The sequence below is a fragment of the Schistocerca nitens genome, chromosome 3 (assembly GCF_023898315.1).
Source record: "Schistocerca nitens isolate TAMUIC-IGC-003100 chromosome 3, iqSchNite1.1, whole genome shotgun sequence".
Classification (NCBI taxonomy): Eukaryota; Metazoa; Arthropoda; class Insecta; order Orthoptera; family Acrididae; genus Schistocerca; species Schistocerca nitens.
In genome coordinates this window covers 908,256,862-908,278,672 of record NC_064616.1, presented here as the reverse complement: position 1 = coordinate 908,278,672, position 21,811 = coordinate 908,256,862, and the positions used below count along the sequence as shown (strand labels likewise).

The 21,811-nt window shown below is 42.3% G+C and overlaps 1 protein-coding gene across 1 annotated transcript in view; it reads right to left on the bottom strand.

Annotated features, from left to right (window-relative positions):
• LOC126249478 (protein phosphatase 1 regulatory subunit 37) overlaps positions 1–21,811 on the bottom strand; it is a 268,363-nt gene that overhangs the window by 225,432 nt on the left and 21,120 nt on the right. Inside the window, exon 2 of the mRNA XM_049951131.1 lies at positions 11,852–11,949. Within this exon, the coding sequence (XP_049807088.1) occupies positions 11,852–11,949 (98 nt within the window). The remainder of the gene's footprint in view (positions 1–11,851; positions 11,950–21,811) is intronic.

The window sequence follows — 21,811 nt, the reverse complement described above, 5'->3', positions numbered from 1 at the left end:
CAGATTTCTAGAACTGACGATAGATGAGAAGCTTTCATAGACTGTTCATGTTGACAACTTCCTGTGCAGTATATTATTACACCACTGTAATGGCAACAAATCCAAAACCGCAGTAGTTTATTCAGAAAAAAACAGTGTAACAATCAAATGGCAAAAGAATTATCATTTGACAGTTCTACATGACTGACCCCTAATAATACAAAAATAATCAAACTATTAGAAGCAATGGATGGTTGACGCAATATCATTTATACGCAATGTGATTCTTCAGTTTCTCCGGCGTATTTCTTGCTCGAACAGTCCACAAGTGTACTGCCGGTCCATAGTTTCCAACGGGCACAATATTTCGGTGATCAGACATGTCATCATCGTCAGGTGCACTGACAAACTGAGCTCCTGAGGGTGGGCGGCCGTCTTAAATCCCCTCCCCTCACGAGGCGCTCTCTCTACGGTCCGCGCCCACGCATCAGCGGTCGGTGAGACGCTGGTGTCGGCGTCTGTGGTGGCGTCGGTGTAATTGTCTCGTCCGACCTAGTTACCCATTCGTTTCCTTTGCTGAGCATCTTTTCAATTAGACTCAATGCTGGTTCCCACACCCTGCTGAGGTTGTAGCCGTATAATCACGGTTGGTGAGTCAGTCCCAGACTTTATGGACTCCCTGAAGTCCACAAAGAAGGGGTGCCATTATGCCCAATTGTCAGCAATGTTAGGGCACCTACATATTTGCTGGCCAAATACCCAGCAGAATTACTAAGCCCTTATGTGGGTAAATGCCCTCATCACGTTCTGTGGATTTCGTAAAACGTCTTGACAACTTTTAGGAAATTTTGGATCACCTAGAGGAAGGATAATTCTTCTCAAAAATTGATCTTGCAGAATCCTATCTTCAATTACCATTGGATGAAGAGACAAAGAAAATTTTTTATGAATACTCACATCAGCTTGTTTTAATACCAACACCTATCTTTCAGAAGTGCTTCCGCACCTGCGTTGTTTCAAAAACTTCTCACAAAAGTAATATCCAAAGTGTCTTGTTGTTTTAATTATAGTGGTGACATAATCGTGTCCAGACTAACACCAGAACAACACCTTCAAAATTTGGACTATCTTTTCCAAATTTTAACTGAGGTGGGCCTCAACTGTAACTTGCAGAAATGTTCTTTCTTCAACACAATGACTGTATACCTACACCATATCATTGACACCAATGGTGCTAGTCCTTTGACAAAACATTTGCAGCAATTTCCATCTCCTAATATTTATGTTAACTGTGAGCTATTCTCAGAAAATTGACTTACTACATAAAGTTCATTCCTCATGCAGCACAAATTGCCATGCCTCTGAATTGCCTCAGATGTAAAAATGTTCCGTTCCATTAGACTAAAAGATTGTGACCAAGCTATTCAAAGACTGAAAAATGCATTGCTTCACCAACCTTGCCTTATGCACTATGATCCACTGAAACCATTTGTGCTTGCAGTCAATACCTCATCCCATGGCATTGGCCAGTTTTGTCCCACAAAATTGGCCAAACAGAATGTCCAATCACATTTTCTTCCAGAACTTTGAACAGTGATCAGATTAATTACAGTCAGCTGGAGAAGGAAGCCCTGACTATAATGTATGATATCACCAAATTTCATCATTACCTGTATGGCAGAAAATTTTTGCTGGTCACAGACCATAAGCCTCTTACTGAACTGTTTCATCCGTCAAAATAAGTTCCCGGTCGCACGGCACAGAAGCTTCAATGTTGGTTGCTATTATTGTCAAATTACCAATATGAACTTCTGTCTTGCTCAATGGAGCAACATGCATATGCCAACACATCGTCTTTTTTCTCTGTCTGCGGAGATGCAGTATTTGACACATTGGAAGCGTCTTGTTTACATATTGATTCTTCTGATTCACAAGCACTGGATTCTTTTCCTATTGGTTCACAGCAGATCGCTCAAGCCACAGAGCATGATCGCTACAAAGTTTCATTCACAAAGGTTGGCCGCACCCTCAGAAATGTATCCCCGATCCCTTGGTGTGAAGATACTCTGTGCACTGCAACAGTTTATCTCTTCTGAATGGTGTGATTCTGCTTCACATGACCAATGAACAGACCAGAGTGTTAACCCCTGCCTTGTTGCAACAGCAAGTGTCTTCTACAGAGAAGTCATTGGGGAACATTTTGCACCAGGCAGCTGGTGTGCCAACATTGCGCATAGCTTGGTTAAGATAACCATATAGAACATGTGATTGCACAGTGTTGTGCTTGCGTGGGCAATCAGGCTGCTCTGCACCAGGAATTTTTCTCCTGGCTACATTCTGATACTCCCTGGTAACGTCTGCATATCGACTTTGCTGGCCACTTCTGGCAAACACATTGGCTGATTATCGTTGGTGCCTACAGTAAATACCATTTACTTATTCCAATGCTTTCGATGAATGCCAAAAGCACTATCAAGGGACTTGCTTCTATATTTTCTCTGAGGTTTACCACAAACAACTGTTTCTGAGAATAGACCTCCATCTTCTTCCAAGGAATTTGCACAATTTTGCAAACACAATGGAATCCAGCATGTCAGGACAGCACCATTCTCACCATGGTCTAACGGCAAGGTCAAACATTTTGTTCAAACGTCCAAGATGATAATGTCAAAACTTCGAGCTTCATATTCATGTGTTGATGACTTACTGAAGTTTCTGCAACACATTTGCATGTGTAGCATCATCAGATCTTGCTGCATTTGCTTTGTCCTTACAGCCCTGCTTCAGCTTCAGACTTCACTATGAAGTTTCACCCAAACATCAGACTTCAATATCGAGTGTACAACAAGCCACATTTATGAGAATCCGGTGTTGTTCTCAGATCAGCTAGTAGAGCGTAGTATACTATTCGTGGCCGCACTAGCACGCATCAGCACCCCCAACATTAGCTACAGCTCCATGAATCCAGTGATCCTGCCATGGATAAAACTGTTTCAGATTTCTTCACTGCACGGCATCTGGCCACCGTGATGCAGCCACATTCGTCCACCACAACAAAGCCTCCTATGTAGTTTACCAAGTGAGTGCCTCCACCCACAGTTATCTCACCAATAGAAGTCTCTGCCTGCCCACCTGTGACACCATTGCCGCTAACACCGCAAATCAGCTGTCCCACAAACATTGATGCTGTGACCATTGGGTCGTCACCGGCACCCTCTGCAGTACCCTCCATGTTCCTACTTGTGCCATTGGTTGCAACCTGCACCTGGTTTTCCCTGGTGCTCACAAGATGCACTGTCAGGATGCAGACTGGTCTGTTCTGCCCCAGCTACGCAACCACTATCCACGGCACAGGCTTGCCCTCGTACCTTCCAAGTTGGGCGGGAAGGGGTGTGGTATTGACCACTATCTAGTCAGCTGCATTTTCAAATACGCGTGCCACCAGTTAGGATGCCACATTTTCTTTGCCACCACTGCGGCACGAGGGCACTATGACGCATGATTACAATGCTGCTGATGATGTGTGAGCATCCCCTCTCCAGAGCTCCTGTGGCAGGTCTACTTAAGTTCGAACATTCATGGGTTGAGCCCATTTTGGGCGCCTGCCAGTTGAATAACATTTACAGATTTTCATAGCAGCCAGGAATCAGCATCTTCTCAATAACATTGTATTGAAGAGTGAAAGATTTATAAATCTTTTGTATCTGTGTATATTTCTACATTCAAATCTACTGTTAGCAACTGACGCTGCATCTACAGCAACAAAGCGGTCACCCCCCTCCACTAGACCTCGGCTGGCCGTGGTGGACCAGCGGCATACGCGCGGTGGTGGTGATGGCGGTCGACGATGACGGGCGCACTCCCAACAGATTGCCGCTATTGCAGGGTTCCATGCTGCGCTGAGTTGGTATCCCTCATCTCTATTGACCAGAAGATCGTGAATCCTTATTTCTATGGATTCTTTGATAACGCTGTCCCAGAAGCCAGATGCTCGGCACAGTACCTTCGTGTTTTCGAAGTTGAAGGTGTATTCTTTATTTATGCTGTGTTCTGCTATGGCTGATTTTTCTGTGTGACCTAGTCGCACACATCTGCTATGTTCTTCGCAGCATTTAGATATCCAGCGCTGTGTTTGCCCAATGTATTGTTTTCCGCATTCGCATGGTATGCTGTATACTCCAGGTGTGTTAAGGTTCAGCGTGTCTTTGGCAGAACCTAGGAGCTCCCTCGTCTTCGGTGGTTGTCAGAGAATGGTTTTGGTATTGTATTTGCCCAGAAGTCGTGCAATTTTGGCCAAGAGTGGACCCAACTACGGAAGGAACGCGAGTCGTTCTTCTTCTTCTTCTTCTTCTTCTTCTTCTTCTTCATCATCATCATCATCATCATCATCTCCTGAGGTTCTCACTGCTTGCTTCTTCTTTTAAAGCACCCTGTTGATCTTCATTTCACTGTAGGTATTTTGGTGGAAGACTTCCCTCAGGTGTTGCAGCTCGGATGGTAGGCTGTCTTTGTCGCAGATGGCGCATGCCCTATGTACCAGGGTGGTCAATACTGTTTGTCTTTGTGCTGGATAGTGGCAGCCTGTTGCATGAAGGTATAGGTCTGTGTGTGTCTTCCTTCTATGTACTGCATGGCCTAGTGAACCATCTGCCTTCCTCTTAATCACAATATCAAGGAAGGGGAGACATCCTTTTTCCTCCATTTCCATTGTAAATTTGATGGATGCTGTTGAGGTGTTCCAGAAACTCACCTAGCACCTGTTTGCCATGTCCCCACACAACAAAAGTGAATTCTCTGTTCATGAACAGCATCTGTTCCTCGCTCCTGCATCCATTTAAGAACAACACAGCGAGCAAAGGAAGTCATAAAAACTATGATGCCAACAGAAAACTCATGTATGAAGGTCACTTAAGTCAATTAATGACAACTTTCTAAAATATTTTTGTTTCTGGAACTAATACTGCTCCATAAGAAGATAACTTGATGAACATTGGTCCTGTGCTAGACAGCTTAAACCTTTATAGACTTGTTAATTTGTCTCATACAGTCACACAGGTGTAACTCGCCATTACATCAGATGTTTTACAGTAGAAGTTAATTTCCTGCTCTGAACTCAGCGTTGCAAAGTCAAAAGTCAAACACACTGTACTCTCTCTCTCTCTTTTCGAGTGTTGTGAGATTGTACCGAATTTGTAATTTTGTAAGATCTAATAACTAACTTTTCAAAGAGTATAATCTTCCATAATTCTTGTCTTTCCATTTAATATTCAGCTGCTTTTTCATCCTTATTTGCATATAAAGAGAGGAAATTTTCACTAAGAGCTTACAGACATGGCAAAGTTCTTTGTGAAGGAGCAGTACAGCAAAGGTTTGTACGTGCGTACGTGCTTGCATGTGCATGTTAAATTATAGATTATGTCAAAGGCATCAACCAGTGTAGCAAAACAAAGTACTCTTTCCTCAACCTGAAGGTTGGTTTAAGCACTGAAAATAAACTCAGTGTAAAATCTGGCTAAATTGTTCAACTGCCAGCAAGCTGCAGTCTATACTCTCTAGAGGTTAAGAATGGCAGTCTTTATGGACACACAAACATATAGCTACAATACTACATTGCTGGCCATTAAAACTGCAACACCACATTCAAATGATTATTGTTTCAGTGCAATTGCATAACGTCAGTTGGAGTAATACCAGCTATATTCTGTATACAAGGAAAGATTACACACATTATATCTCTCATTTAGAAATCTGATCTGAGTGTTGGTTGTTTGTGAGATGATGTTATGCCTAGGGCTGGTAAATTTCATGTTCCATAGATCGTCTGCATGAGTAATCATAATGGTGTGAAACAAGTCACTGTACATTCAAATTATACATTCATACTTAAGGGGGGTAGGACATAAAAAAAAAAAAAATCGATTTTCCAAAAATATGCTTATTTTGCAGTGCACATCTTCCTGAATAATTTTATGTATAAAACATATATATTTGAGGAGTTATAAGGTACGTAATTTGGTCTTAAGTGTATGAAGGTGCAGCGCCACGCCCCTCTGCACAGCATTCTTCTGTCATACCTAAGTGTATTTCACTCTGTAGAACTCTAATGTAATATTTGTGCCAACGATAGTCATACGTGAAACAAAGGACTATCGATATCAATACTTTCTCTGCTGCTATTGAAATGCATTGTTTTGATTGCTGGTTTTGTTTGTTCTATGTTTTGAAAGCCGTGCAGTGTGGTGCTGTGATCTTCGACACAATTTTCATTTTGCTGTGTTGTTTTGTGTTCGTTTGTGGCATATTATCGCACAGGATGCCTAGAATTCATTGCTTCAACCATAAACAATGGCACCACGGCAACAGATACACAGTAAAGGGTGTTACAACAAATGTTACACCAGTGGCTCAAGACTGCAACCTCTCAGAGCCAGTAAACAATTCACCACCGAATGCTTCTAGAAGGAAACTTGTTTTTGGTGCTAATGAAAATGGAGGCTGTGAATCCGAAGGTTCATGTAATATTATCGTTGATGTTAACATACTGTCACAATTAATATTGGACAATGTTATGTGCAAGCATTGCTTTGGTGTCCAGTGTGTTTCTTTGGTGGAAGATAAGAGTGCCACGAAAGGCCTTGCTACGAAGTTATCTGTGACGTGCAGCAAATGCAATGTTGGTGTGTCTTGCATGACATCTAAAATCGCAAACAAAGGTTATGATGTGAATTTGAGGGTAGCATATGGCATGCGCTGCATTGGTAGGGGACATAAGGCAGCAAGAACACTCTGTGCAGTGATGAATCTTCCTCCTCCTCCAGCAAAGTCTGAGAGGTATTAGGGCTTACTGATTGAGGCTGTAAAAGAAGTAGCAGAATCTTCAATGAAAAGTGCTGCAGAAGAATCTATTGTCGAAAATGATGGTGACAGGGACATAGTGGCTGCTTTTGATGGTACCTGGCAAAAAAGAGGGCACACTTCATTGAATGGTGTTGTAACAGCAACATCTGTTGACACTGGTAAGGTACTAGATGTTGAAGTGCTGAGTAAATTTTGTCATAGTTGTGTGAAAGGGATTGCAGATCAAGTATGTAATATGAACTATAAAGGCTCAAGTGGAGGTATGGAAGTGCAGGGAGTTTTAAGCTTGTTTACCAGATCTGTTGCCTCCCGTGGCCTGCGTTATGTGAAGTACCTTGGTGATGGTGACAGTAAAGCTTTTCTTGAGGTTCAAAAGTGTGCACCATATGGAGCTGACACTATTGTGCAGAAGTTAGAATGTGTGGGACATGTACAGAAAAGACTTGGCACTAGACTTGATTTGTCAGGGAAAAAAGTTATCTGATGGGAAGAGAATAAAAGGGAGAGGGCGATTGACGGATGCATGAATTGACAAACTAAAGACATATTATGGTTTGGCAATAAGAAGGAACACAGGGGACTTGAAAAATATGAAGCAAGCAGTTTGGGCCTTATACTTCCACAAAATATCCACAGACAATAACCCTATCCACAACTTATGCCCAAAAGGAAGTGAATCATGGTGTGGCTACCAAAGGTCAATTGCTAGTGGTGAAGAATATCATCATAGGAATTCTCTACCAACTGCTGTAATGGAAGCCATCAAACCTATATTCAGGGACCTTGCAAATGAAAACTTACTGAAGAAATGCCTACATGGTGGTACCCAAAACCCAAATGAAAGTTTTAACCAATGTGTATGGGAAAGATTGCCAAAAACTGTTTTTGTGGGAAGAAATGCACTTGCTATTGGTGTTTATGATGCAGTTTCATGTTTTAATGACGGTGTGCAAAGCAGGAAATACGTATTAGAGGTAACGGGAATTAAGCCCGGAGTCAACTGTATCAAAGCTTTGTATACGATAGACAGAGAGCATGTAGTGTAAGCAGATAAATCATTTTCGGAGGTCATAAAATCAAGAAGAGTGCATTATAGAAATGTGAAGAGGAAGGAAACTGATGCTGGAAATGAAAAAGAACCTTCTAATGGTGCTGGACAGTTCTAAAACTATGCCAAATACAAGCAGAAACTTTAATGGCCACTTTCCGCAAAACACAATTTTCTGTACTTAGGTACATGTAGCATCCAAAATAAATATCCTATTACTATCAAACTTGGTATGCTTATTAAACACAAACTCCTTAATGCAAAACTCTAGAATCTTCCAAATATATTAAAAATTGTGGTAGAAATTGGGATAATTAACTATGAAATTTGAGTTTTTTCTAAACATGAAGTTGAAATGTAATAGCTCAGTCATTTTTTCATAAATTACATAAACTCTAGAGTTTCGTACTCCTTTAAGTATGATTTGTATGCTGTGGAAAATTCAATGAAGAATCTCTCTTACTTATGAAGAAAAGTGTACCTAAAGCTATTAATGCAGCCAATGGTAACGGAAAAAATGGTCGAATTTCACATGTAAAACAAATTGCTTTTGTTATGTTTTTCAACGACCACTGCTATCAGTGTGAATCCTGAATACTTCTTGGTCATGCTGACAAATTTTTATGAATTTATTTGTAAAAGTATAGACAGTGGAAATTAAAATGTCCTGTGGTGCCTCTCCTGCTGTAAGTCGGCCCGTTTGACGTCCTACCCCCCTTAAATATGTTTTTATGTTGACCATATATTAAACGGATGTGAATTAGTAATTCCTATGCACAACTTTTTATATATTGGGCCTACACAAATAGAAATTATTCTACTGAATAGAAAAAATTGTCAAGCAGAAAATTTTTCAGTTTGCTTTCAAATTTAACTTTGTCATCTGTTAAGACATTTTAACTCAGTGGGCAAGTGACCAAACATTTTGTTGTGCCACAGTAATTAACTTCACTTTTTTCTTCCAGTGTTTTCTATTATGTACATAATTGTTTATTTTGAACTATATTGGGTTATTGACAACAAACTTCATGAGGGAATAAATATACAGTGAAGCAATAAATGCTTAAAACCTTACACAAATGTAAGAAAGAGAAAAATCTATGAGCATTTGTCTGAATTAAACAGCAGCACGATCACGACCTATCAAGAGTGCGATTTATTTTTACAAGATTTGCTGCTCGTGTTGGTCAGAATCCAACAACTGCCATGTGAATATGAAAGGAGGGCCATACTAAATGTCATGCAGGAACCAAACAGCCCCACATGACCACATATTGTTCGCTCAGCTGCACAGGATTGTAAAGCCATTTCACAAGCCTTGAAAGAAGGAAGGAAGACTGGGTTTAATGTCCTGCCAACATCGAGGTCATTAGAGGTGGAGTGCAAGCTTGGATTGTGCCCAGGGTAGGGAAGTAAATCGGCCCTGCCCTTTCAAAGGAACCACCCCAGCATTTGCCTGGAGCAATTTAGGGAAATCACAGGAAACCGAAATCTGGATGTGCGGATGCGGGTTTGAACTGTCGCCCTCCTGAATGGCATACCTCGAGTCAGGAAATGTGTTTCTTTGGGGTAAAGCAGTGTGACATCTGGAGCACCACAGACATCACCACAGCAACCACTGTTGCAGTTTCCTTTGACACGGCAGCAGTGTGAAGTGCGCTCGGAGTGATGCACCCAACACCAACAAAAACGACAACAACACTGGACGCATTAAGTGGCACCACACTATGTCTTCAAATGAGTCCCAATTCTGTTACAGTATCACAATGGACTTATCTGTGTGTGGAGGCTCCAAGAAGAACCAACACTGCCAGACTGCATTCATCATCTTTGTATGAGCCCAGCACCTGGTGTGATGGTATGGGGTGTCATTTGGTATGTAACACGATCATCTATGATTCGTACAGCCAATAATTTAGATAGCAGGCATTGTGTTTCTGATGCTTAAGGTCGGTGGCTGTGCTCTATCTTTGAAGTCTTTGTGATGATATCTTTCAATATGATATTGCAAGACTGCATGTTGTCCTTGCTGTCCTGACCTACTTCAATGCAGAGGGTGTTCTGTTCAACTGTTACCCTGGATAGAACATTTTCCAGATCTGTTGACACTCTGAATACATTTGATCATAGGTTGCCGAGACAGTTGCACACCACCACTAACCATCCACTATGACAAAAACTGGCACTGGGTTGAAGCAGGATGGATTGGCATACCCATTTTGGTCTTCTAAATTCAGTAACAATTACTGCTACTAAAGGTGGTAGCTCTGTTTACTAAATTTCACATGCTGTATACCCCCAAAGTGCCAAAAAATTTAATCACATATTCTTCCTACTATATTAGATATGCACAATAAGAAAAAAAAAAATATCACTATTTGCTACCCTTCCCGGAGCTGCAATTTTAATGGGTAGCAGTGTACATATTGAAAAGAAATGCACCAAATTCAGCACACTAACATATTTTTATACCAAATACAAGTCATATATCAAAAGGGATTTCCTAATTATATTTCATAAAGCTATAACAGTCAGCGATATATTTATTAATTGAGGTAGTGAAAAACATTCGGATGAGAAACAACTATTGTACACGAATCACATGCATTTATTCATAAAATACAGATGCTGGTCACTTGCAATAACTAATGTTCACAAATTCATTTACAGAACAGAGATGGTGTCATGGAGAAACAATTTTATGACATTTTATTTCTACAATAGATTATATTTCAGAGTCCAAGTCAGCCTACTTGGTATTTAGCACAGATTATTTTTTCCTATAACTATACTTGTTGTGAACATCACTGTTATTCTTAAACTAGACTGCTGAGGATACATTCCATTCCATACAAAATGTACAGCAAAGCTGTTCTTAATATTTTCAACTGCTTGAAGAGATATTGATTACAGGTATGTGAGTGGATAGTTCTAATTACTATCTTCAGTGCAAGGGATACTTTTGAAGTGCAGTTTCTCTAAGGAAATCTCATCCCAGGCCAGGTAATGAATGCAGCTTACTACTCGAGCATTCTCCCACTGACAGTTACTAAAAAAAGGATATATTTTCATGAAAGTACAGATATGATCCTATGAATCAAATTTTTTTCAGCCTACTAAAGTCACCATTTCACAACCTCTTTCACAAACATTACAGTAATGTTAGTGCAGGTTAGTCATAAATCATAATAAGTTATCACTTATCAATGTCCTAACCACCATTTTTGCAATTCACAGCAGTGCCACAGTCTTATGTTATTAAAAAAGGTTACTAACTCTACTTCTAAAAAGCCATTGCATTCCTTCAAATCATTTAAGTATCAGAGAAATCCCAAATAAGAACAATGAAAAACCAAAATGTCTTACCTAATCCACATTAAGTAAAGTACTGTTGTACAAACAGAATTCAGAATTACAGTTAAGAGGATGCATAATTGGATGGCAGCTATATTAATATTGTAAATAGTCTTCACGGGTTTGCCGCCATATCACATTGTGCAAATTCCACAATATTTCCTCGGAGCAACTGTCCGACTGTTCAACCTTGCTCGTGGCTAGGTACGACAGACGGTATCTGCACACCGACGCCCCATTTTTAGAACACGCATGCGAAGAATGCACAGCCGCGGAAATCGTGCATGCACAGTGATTTGCACTATTCAAACTCCCTCTGCGGCAAACCCGTGAAGACTATTTACAACACATCCGTCGAGAAAGCTTGAAGAGTCATATATTAATATTAATTATTAAAATGTGCCACACCACACAAAAATGGGAAATCTAGTAACATATGAAAGTTGGTTCTCCAGAGCTGATCACATATTTTCAGTTTTCTGAATCAACTACCCATACTTACAATTTCAAAATGATTTTGCTGAAGAACCGAAAGAAAATAATTCACCTTGAAACCACTAAGTAGTGTGTTATACATATTCATGCATGATGTAGATATACATGTTGACATACCTCCAAAACCTTTAGAACGGCAGGTAATGGCTGAACACCATGCTTACAACAAGATAACTTGTATGCGTCGACAACATCTTTACGAGTTATATTCTCAGCTGCAAGTAAACACAGAAAATTAATTTACAAATAAACAAGTTTCTCTATCACTCAGAGGAGGATTGTTTATGACAAACTGGTAGCAAAATATAAAGTAAAAGATTTGTGCTTCAAGTATGACTCTCTTTAAAAAGATTCCCATTCATTCACAAGTTGTAATGATGATAATGACATGAAACTTGTTAACTTATCTAGAAAAATAGCAAGTTGTATTGACTGTAAACACACAGTATATGGTTTTCATTATTTATGCATACAACAAAGACCAAGTAATATTATACACTTTAGATTTATCTACAAGCTCCAAGCCACAACATGTTATAACATACATAAATGGAGGAACGAAAAGGTATTTTTAAATGTTTATAAGTAAAGAACATGGGTGATGTGAGGGGGGCTGATTGACATCTTATATCAATCTAAAATTAAAAGTATAACACAGTGTTAAAATCATGTTTCAAATAACCCATATTTCAGGACCACTTAATTGGAGATTTTACACTTCAGTTACAATCCCCACTGAACCAAGGATGGCCACCAATGATGGCCATTTTCTGTCTTCCACGGTTTTTTATAATAATGCCAATAATATACAAGATTATGCTGCTATATTGCCAAACCCTACAAAAGAAATCTCCTTGTGTTCATAAAAACAAAATCAAACCATGTGATACGACTAATATCTTACAACAGTAGGTTAATACAAATAACACAGCCAACCACCTTAATATATTGTATGTGACAAAACTGTGTGCCTGACAGGTTGAAGCTTTGAGGCAGCCCACGAGGTACAAGAGGTATGTTTGGATAGCACACCTAGTAGCACAAAGCCTACAAAAGACATGGAGCCAGGCTTGAGTTGTGGTTGCATGCACTGTTGTGTGTGTTATCACATATAATCAACACCTCATATACACCATATCAGTGGTTGTCAAACTTTTTTGCCCAAGAGCCAATAGAAACATTGTGGGGCACACCCTTTGGCTGTAATGTACTGATATTGTTATTAAATGGTAACCTACATTAATTAGTATGTTATGAGCCCCCAATAGTACAGGTGTGGCAAGTTAGCCACCAGCTCCCAAATATTGATTGTTAAATTTCGGTAACATTTGGAAGACTTCTTGTAGACTGTTCTTCTTCTTCTTCTTTTTTTTTTTTCCCCCCCAGGCTGCTGCCTCTCTCAACAACCTCAAAGTTGCGAAACTGTAATTGACTGACAAAGTGCTGTCGTGCTGTGTGTGAAAGGATGATTAATCAATTAATGACAGTAAAGATTACCTACATCTAAATGAAATGTGCAATATGAGGCACAATCACAAATGTTTATTCACTGTTTCGGTGATTTTTGTTCTATGCATTGCATTGCATGAGAACAATCTTACTTTTCTACTTCTACAAATATGTACCTAATTTCAAGATGGCAGTCTCTACTGTGTGCATGCACGAATTCATGTAATTTACTGATGTTCACACTGTAGTAGCTGGTTGGTAGAAGTAATACACATCCATAAGTTGTCAGTACTGGAAGACAAAGAATAAAACATCTCCCCATTTCAGATCCTCTAACCTGGCAGTGACCGCACTACTTTCCCCTCTGCCCCTAACGTAAGCAGCCAACTTTACTTAGCTCAAAGCCGAATTCACCAACGTCAATTAAAATTAAGCACATCTTAAATGTTACCTCTGTAAATATTTTCATTTGTCACTGAGGTTTGTTGATTTGGTTGTTAGTTGCTACATGCCTACTGTTATACAATGCAGCTGAGAACTGTGAGCCGCACGAATACTTGGTTCTAGCTGCATGCGGCCCACGGGCTGCAGTTTCACAGCCCTCACTCCATATTGTGAGAGATCATTTCGAGCAATGACCAATCATGTACATAATCCTAACTCCTCAATATACATATTCTTATAGTACTGTAAAACCTGCTTCAACATCCATTTTTGACAGCTATTGGTTCCAAAGATTTTGTTTTCCTTTAGTTTACCTTCAACTCAGTTGTTTCTTCAACTGAAATTCTCCAGTTGTCAAGTTGTAATTTTAACCATATAACAGGTTTTGATTCAGTTATGAATCATTTTCAAGTATGTGAAGTGGTTATGCCAAAAACTACAGTCACATAATATAGTATACATAATTGGACGACGAGTGTAATCAGCTCAAGGTGCTATTGAAATGTGGTGTATTATGAAAACATACATGGGAGATGAGTTGAGATCACTTCCTCTCATCTGAGTCAGAAGGAAGTGATACACCACAGCCAGACAGCTAGTTTCACCAACAATAGCTTTTGTTTCTAGACTCCCACTGCTCCTGCTATTAACGCACAACCAGTTCAACAATAAGACAATGGCCTGTAAGAGTTTTAATACTTAATTTGGTAGTACTACGATGAGCGCACGGTGTGTGTAGATGCAGGAGCAGCTGGCTGCAGTTCACAAACAGTTGATGACACTTTTAGCGACTGTCAGCCTTCTTCCGACTGTTGCCTTTGAGTATAATGGTGGCAGAGAATCTGGCACACCATATGCAATACCTTAGATGTTGCGTGTTTACACCTCGGGCTCTGCAGCCCTCACTGCAGGGTGATGTACCCTTGCATAGGATACAGCAAGCATAGGAGAACTTAAAGAGGGTTCAGGTCAGTCTGCAATTTCTGAGTGGTTAGGAGTAAATGCAGAAAAACAAAATCCAGTGATGGCAGCCAAAAATTGTCACGCAGCACCTGTGATAGATGCAGATTTTAGAACTCTATAAGGGTACTTGAAGGGGATCAAGGTCTGAATAAGACATTTCATATAGTGGAGATGCTGAGACTACAAATGTTACCACTTGCGACTGCTCTCTGATTTTGTCTCTGGTTTCCTGCCTTAAAGTGGCTTAACTGGCTTCCTATAAACTCACGCTGAACAATGCGCAAGTCAGTTAGTCATCAATATATGGTAATGAGTAGCAGGTTGTAAGGAGTTAGTGTCCCTCAAGGTAGAGTGTCAGTGTGGAGGCCGGACGTCTGGCCTTACCCTCTCACCCTTTGAGTGGACAGGTGTCCACTCCGTCAGCAATGTCTGAGCAGGCACATGGAAAGGGGGGGTGTTGTGCGTTGGTAGTTATCGGGAACTCCAATGTTAAGAGCTTTAAGAAAAAATGTCCAGTGCTTGAAAGAAGTACAATATGCACTCAGTACGTCTGCTGATGGTCCAAACCTGAGATGTGGAGGAGGGCCTGTCTGCAGTTATCACGGGTGGAAGGTGCAGTAGTCTGCAAGCTGTGGCTAACGTTGGCACCAAGAACGCTTGTTGCTTGGATTCTGAGGCCATCCTCAGTTCGTATAGGATACTGGCGGAAGTGGTGAAGATTGCTTGCCTCACTGATGGGATACAAGCAGAGTTCACAATTTGCAGCATTGTAGCCAGAGCTGATCAGTGTCCTTTGGTTTGGAGTAGAGTTTAGACTTAGATCGATTCTGTGACAGTAATGGCTGAAGATTTCTGAACCTGCATTATCAGGTGGAGAATTGTAGGAGTTCCCTTGCTATCTCAGGGGTGCACAACACACAGGAAGCAGCTACTCAGATAGCAGCATACTTGTGGAGTGCACATGGGTTTTTTTTTTAGGCTAGGCAGTAATTTGAGGTCCTATGATGAATGCTTATGTCAATACACACCAGGGATATCAGATCACGAACAAAGTAAAGACACTTTGACTCAAAATATTAACACAAAATATCTGGTCAGGCAACTATCCGCAACTGAAGAACATATTGATAGAATCTTTAGGTGCTGCCAAATAATTATGGAAACATGAAGAGTGGCAGGCAGACCAGTCAGTCATGAGAGGTCACATCCATGCCAAAGGTGGTTGTCTGGCGTCAAGGAGGGTGCCCCGGCTGCTGGTCCTACACTCCCATTAATCTACTTGGTTCAAATTAATTATCGCATGTTTGTACCGGCTACCTGATTCCACCATGACAGTTGCAGAATCATTCGAAGAAAATCAATGCTCAGTAGCATGGAAACACCCAGATCATGCACTATTTGTTGGAGTCTGTTGGTTGGTTGGTTGACTGGGGGAATGGGGGGGTAGTGGGCATGGAGAGGGGTTCAAAAATGGTTCAAATGGCTCTGAGCACTATGGGACTAACCTTCTAAGGTCATCAGTCCCCTAGAACTTAGAACTACTTAAACCTAACCAACCTAAGGACATCACACACATCCATGCCCGAGGCAGGATTCGAACCTGCGACCGTAGCGGTCGCACGGTTCCAGACTGTAGCACCTAGAACCACTCGGCCACCCCGACCCGCGGTGGGGAGGGGGCATGAGGGGACCAATGTCGAGGTCATTGGTCTTACGATCTAAAGAACAACACAAACAGCACAGTCCAGTTAATGCAAAAGAAAAACAGGCAAACAAAGAGACAAAAAGAACACCAGGGTGGCAACTGAGCCATAAACTTGACAACCACAGTCCAGGCAAGGCCCGATACAGGCAGAGAAGAGTATAACAATATGTGCCCCAAGAAGTTTTGGCAAAGAAGTGAAGGACACTTAGTTTACAGAAACAGCCAATCTTCAGAAAGCAGATAAAGGGCAACCAAATACACTTGCTGTCAAAAAAAAAGACCCAAGATATGTAACTGCAGGACCACGGTCAGGCGTTGGGTGTCAAAGTAGAGCTCCGGATCAGAATGGACCATAGTATGGCAAAAGAAATGTAAAGGGGGGGGGGGGGATTTAAAACCATGTGAATGTGTCCAGAAGCACGCCAAATGGTACCCTGGAGTTGTCATTCTGCAGAGGCTACTGGGTGGGAACTAGCCTCGATACAGAATTCATCCATATACAGAGCAGGTTGGTTGGATGGTTTAAAAGGGGGGCAAAGGGACAAAACTAAGAGGTCATCGGTCACTTGTTCCCAGTAGAACAATTACCCAAGGGAAAGAAGAAAACAAAGACGATCTATGGCACAATAACAGGAGAAAGGAAGAATCAAAAGAACATCAGAAGGACAACAAACACTACAATGAACAAAACAGGACAAGAAAACCAAAGAGAGGCACAAGAAACAGGGAGAAGAGATTAAAAACAAGAAAGCAGATCACCATGGCTGGCTGACCACGAGAATAAAAAAGGAGAAACCAGCCACTCTGCAACACATTAAAACCTCCACCCTAAAAGCCCTAGAGTGGAAGGCACACAGGGACAAAGGACATGTGCTAAAACTTAGATCAAATGATAAAACTCACCCTCACAAATAAAACGTAAAACGAAATCAGCCAATGAGGCGTTGTCAGATAAAATGAGCGGCAATGAGTCTGGTAACCCAAGATTTTGTCGTTCAGCAGTCAAAGTGGGACAGTGCACCAGGATATGGACCACTGTCAACCAGGTGCCGCACCAACACTGAGGTGGGTCTTCACAGTGCAGGAGGTAACCGTGGGTCACCCAAGCATGGCCAATGCGTAGCCAGCAGAGGACAACTGATTCCCTGTGAGGGGCCCACATGGAAGACTTCCATACATCCATAGTCTCCTTAATGACACAGTTTGTTGTCTGTACTGTTATGCCATTCCATCTCCCAATGCCGAAAAACCCTGCGGCGTAAGTCAGAACACAGGTCAGGTTCAGAGACGCCCATCTCCAGAAGCAGTATCCGCGTAGCGTGCTTGGCCAGCCTGTCGGTAAGTTTGTTGCCTTGGGTCCACACAAACACCACTGTTCGACGGGACCGGTCCAGAGCACAGATGGACTCCTGGATGGACGCCACCGAAGGATGGCGAGGGTAGCACTGGTTGATAGCTTGTAGGCTGCTCAAGGGGTCAGTACACAGAAGAAACGATTCCTCGGGGCATGAACGGATATACTGGAGTGCGCGAGATATGGCCACCAGCTCTGCAGTGAATACACTGCAGCCATTGGGCATGGAATGCTGTTCAATATGGCCTCTGTGGACAAAGGCGTAGAAAAAATTACCATCAGCCATCAAGCCGTCAGTGTAAACCACTTCAGAGCCCCAGAACACTTCAAGAATCGAGAGGAAGTGACAGCGGAGAGCTGCAGAGTTTGAAGAATGAGGTCCCTATGAAAAATGACTCCCTGAAGCATAATCGAAGACTGGTGAGGAGTAATGGACACTGGGATATCGCCAAGATGGTCACTTGCATGAAGATTGGGCGGCAGAAGCAGTTTTGATCAACAGTGAGCCTGACCGCATCTTTTTCAAACTTGTCTTTGATTGTTTTCACAAAAAATAATGGCTTGGTGGCAGTGAAAGTGCCCCGTCAGTCCTGGTGCAGATCAGGTAGCTGGGAAAGGGTTTCACCCCATGCTGGCGAGCCTGGCCTTCCTCCTGGGGTGTAGCCAGAAAAGTGCAGGCCACAGGATTATAAGAAACAGCATTAAAAGGTACATTGCCAACTAAAGAGCCAGCTATAGAAGAATGGTGAGGTTTTTGAAGCTTAATGCGTTTCATTTGCAAAGCATACAATCCGACACCACCCACATCAATCAGAGGCTCTCCCCAGAGGCATCACCCAGCCACAGCAAGTGCCATTTCTGGGAATTCCGATGCTCCAGAATGACAAGCAACCACTCCTAGTCATATGCGGGGAAGCAACAACTCAGGTATCAGAAGTATGATCCCTGTGTTGTCGGGGGCTCAGCCAAGGCAGTACACAACAACCCCACCACACGTGTTGGCTACATAGCATTAAAGGACAATGGCATCAAGGAAAACATGGAAGAGGCGGTAAGGCTACAGGCTGGAGACACCATGTAAGGTGTTCTTCCCCAGTAAGCTCACACTACGGAGAGAAAATTTAGAAAGCGAGGTCAAACCCCAAAAGTGGACCAAAGAGGAAAGGTGAAAAAGAAAGGCAAGAGGAACAACAACAGTAAGGAAGGATAGCTGGACTGATGTAAGCAAGGACAACCAAGAGAGGGGAAGGAGAGGGAGAGGTGAAGGGGCGAGAACAGAGAGGCAGGGGCACAGGGAAGGGAATGCAGCCCTAAAAGGAAGAAAGAGCTGCAATAGCTCAGGGCCCTGTGTGTGCCGCGCATGAAATCACAAATGAACTGTGAGCCCCCTGGGGGGAGTTGGAGTCGAACTGTGAGCCCCCTGGGGGGAGTTGGAGTCAACCTACCAAGTATAGACTGGGACATCATGGATTCGTTGCAGGTGCTAAGCAATTTTAAACACGTTTTCTGCAAACTGTCTTGAAAGCTAGTTCCACAGCCCCAATGGAAATATTTTAGACCTTGTTGACAATATCAGTATAGAAGTATCACAGCAATAATGATTACTGAAGTTAAGAGGGCTAGGAGAGTATTTTTGCTAGAAAGAGCTGAGAAGCAGTTGTTAACATCCCATTTAGACAATAAATGGACATCATTTACATCCAGTGTGATGAACTTAAAGAGAAGTACGATCTGTGTACAAGGATTAAGGATGGAAAAGACCCACCATAGGGTAATAACGAAATCTGGAAAATACTGAGTTAGCAGAGACTTTTTTGTTTTGGTTTTGGTTTTATGGCGCAAAACTGCTGCTATGGTCATTAGCGCCCGGTCTGTGACTTATGAAATGTTTTAAAACGAAAATGGAAACCAGCAGCAATGGGAACGAAACTCAAAACATTGGAGAAACTAAAAGCAGGTGGAAAGCTTAAAAAACCACTACAGAAAGGGGTTGGTTGTCCCCAAAAAGAGCTTCAAATGACTGACGTCATCTCACTGGCACTAATAAACTTGAGAACGCGATCAGCTGAGCGCGTGTCATTGCTAAAATGGACGATATTTCAGGTGACAGCTGTAGACAGGCGCGTAACGGAGTAAAATAGGGGCACTCAAGTAAAAGGTGTCTTACAGTCCACAGCTGAGAGCAATGGGGACAGAGTGAGGGAGGATCGCCGCTTAAAAGATGTCGATGGCTAAAAAGACAGTGCCCTATCCGGAGTCTAGTTAAAATTACCTCCTCCCGACGATGCGTTCGGGAGGAAGAGGTCCAAGCACATGGAAGAGCTTTCACGTCCTGCAATTTATTATGGGGAAGTGTCAACAAATGTGCATGCCATAAAAGAACAACACGATGACATAAAACACTCCGTAGATCGGCGACGGGAATCGTGCGAATAGCTGGCCGAAGAAGAGGGACTGCAGCCTTGGCCGCTAGATCGGCCGCCTCATTTCCACAGACACCAACGTGTCATGGGATCCAGAGGAACGCCACCGAGATGCCCCCCAAGTGGAGCAAGTGGAGGCAGTCCTGAATCTGATGGACCAGAGGGTGGACAGGGTAGAGAGCTTGGAGACTGAGGAGAGAGCTGAGAGAATCTGAACAGATAACATACTGTATCCGCTGATGGCGACGGATGTATTGGACAGCCTGGAGAACAGCGTAAAGCTCCACAGTATAAACCGAATACTGGTCAAGAAGCCGAGATCTATTTGGGGTGTCGCCAACAATATAGGCACTCCCTACACCAAACGATGTTTTTGAGCCGTCAGTGTAAATAAATGTGGCTTCCTTCATTTGTGCACATAGAGCAGAAAATGCCCGACAATAAACAATTGAAGGGGTACCATCCTTGGGAAACTGACAAAGGTCACGGAGCAGGCAGGTGCGGGAACGGAGCCAAGGCGGTGCTGTACCCCAAGTTGTCAAGAAAGTTTTAGGAAAGCGAATGGAGCAGTTGACGGAAGCGGACTCCTGGTGGTAGTAGGGAGGAAGGGCGGCCTGCATACCCTAAATCCAAGGAGGCGTTGAAAAAAATGTCATGGGCCCGATTAGCAGGCATGGAAGACAAATGGCTAGCATAACGACTTAGAAGGACAGCCCGCCGATTGGACAGCGGAGGTTCAGCAGTCTCAGCATAAAGACTTTCCACAGGGCTGGTATAAAAAGCTCCAGACACTAAACGTAATCCACGGTGGTGGATAGAGTTGAGACGCCGAAGAATAGCCGGCCGAGCAGAGGAGTAAACTATGCTTCCATAGTCCAATTTCGAGCGCACTAAGGCGCGATAGAGGCAGAGCAGGACCTCTCGGTCCGTTCCCCAGGAGGTACCATTCAGGACACTGAGGGTGTTGAGGGATCGCAGACAGTGAGCCGAAAGATAGGAAACGTGGGAGGACCAGCACAGTTTTCTGTCAAACATAAGACCCAAGAATTTAGCAACGTCCGAAAACGGAAGGTTGACAGGTCCTAGACGTAAGGAAGGTGGAAGAAACTCCGTACGATGCCAAAAATTAACACAAACGGTCTTACTGGGAGAAAAGCGGAAGCCTGTTTTGATGCTCCAAGAGTGGAGGCGATCGAGACAGCCTTGAAGATGTCATTCAAGAAGGCTGGTCCGTTGAGAGCTGTAGTAGATCGCAAAATCGTCCACAAAGAGGGAGCCCGAGACATCAGGAAAGAGACAATCCATAATTGGATTTATGGCAATTGCAAACAGTACAACACTTAGCAGAGACTGTTGCATTTTCAATTAAAAAAAATAATAATTCATGCTTCTATAAAAAGGGTGATGAGAAGCCTATAACTTCCATCACATCTTAGCAAAAGAGAAATTCTGGTCCAAAGTGAAATCCCTAAGTGGGTCAAAGGTTTCTATCCAGTCACTCATTGACCAGTTTGGTGCAGAAATAGAAGACAGCATAAAGAAAGCTGAAGTTTTAAATTTAGTATTTAATAGATGATTCATGCAGAAGGTTTGTACAAACAGACCATTGTTGGACTGTCACTTAAGACTCCCGGATGGAGGACATACATTCTTAAATGATGCACCATGAAAGAATTATCCAAATGGAATGGAAATCAGTAGACGTGACGCGCATGTACAGAAAAACAAATGATTACAAT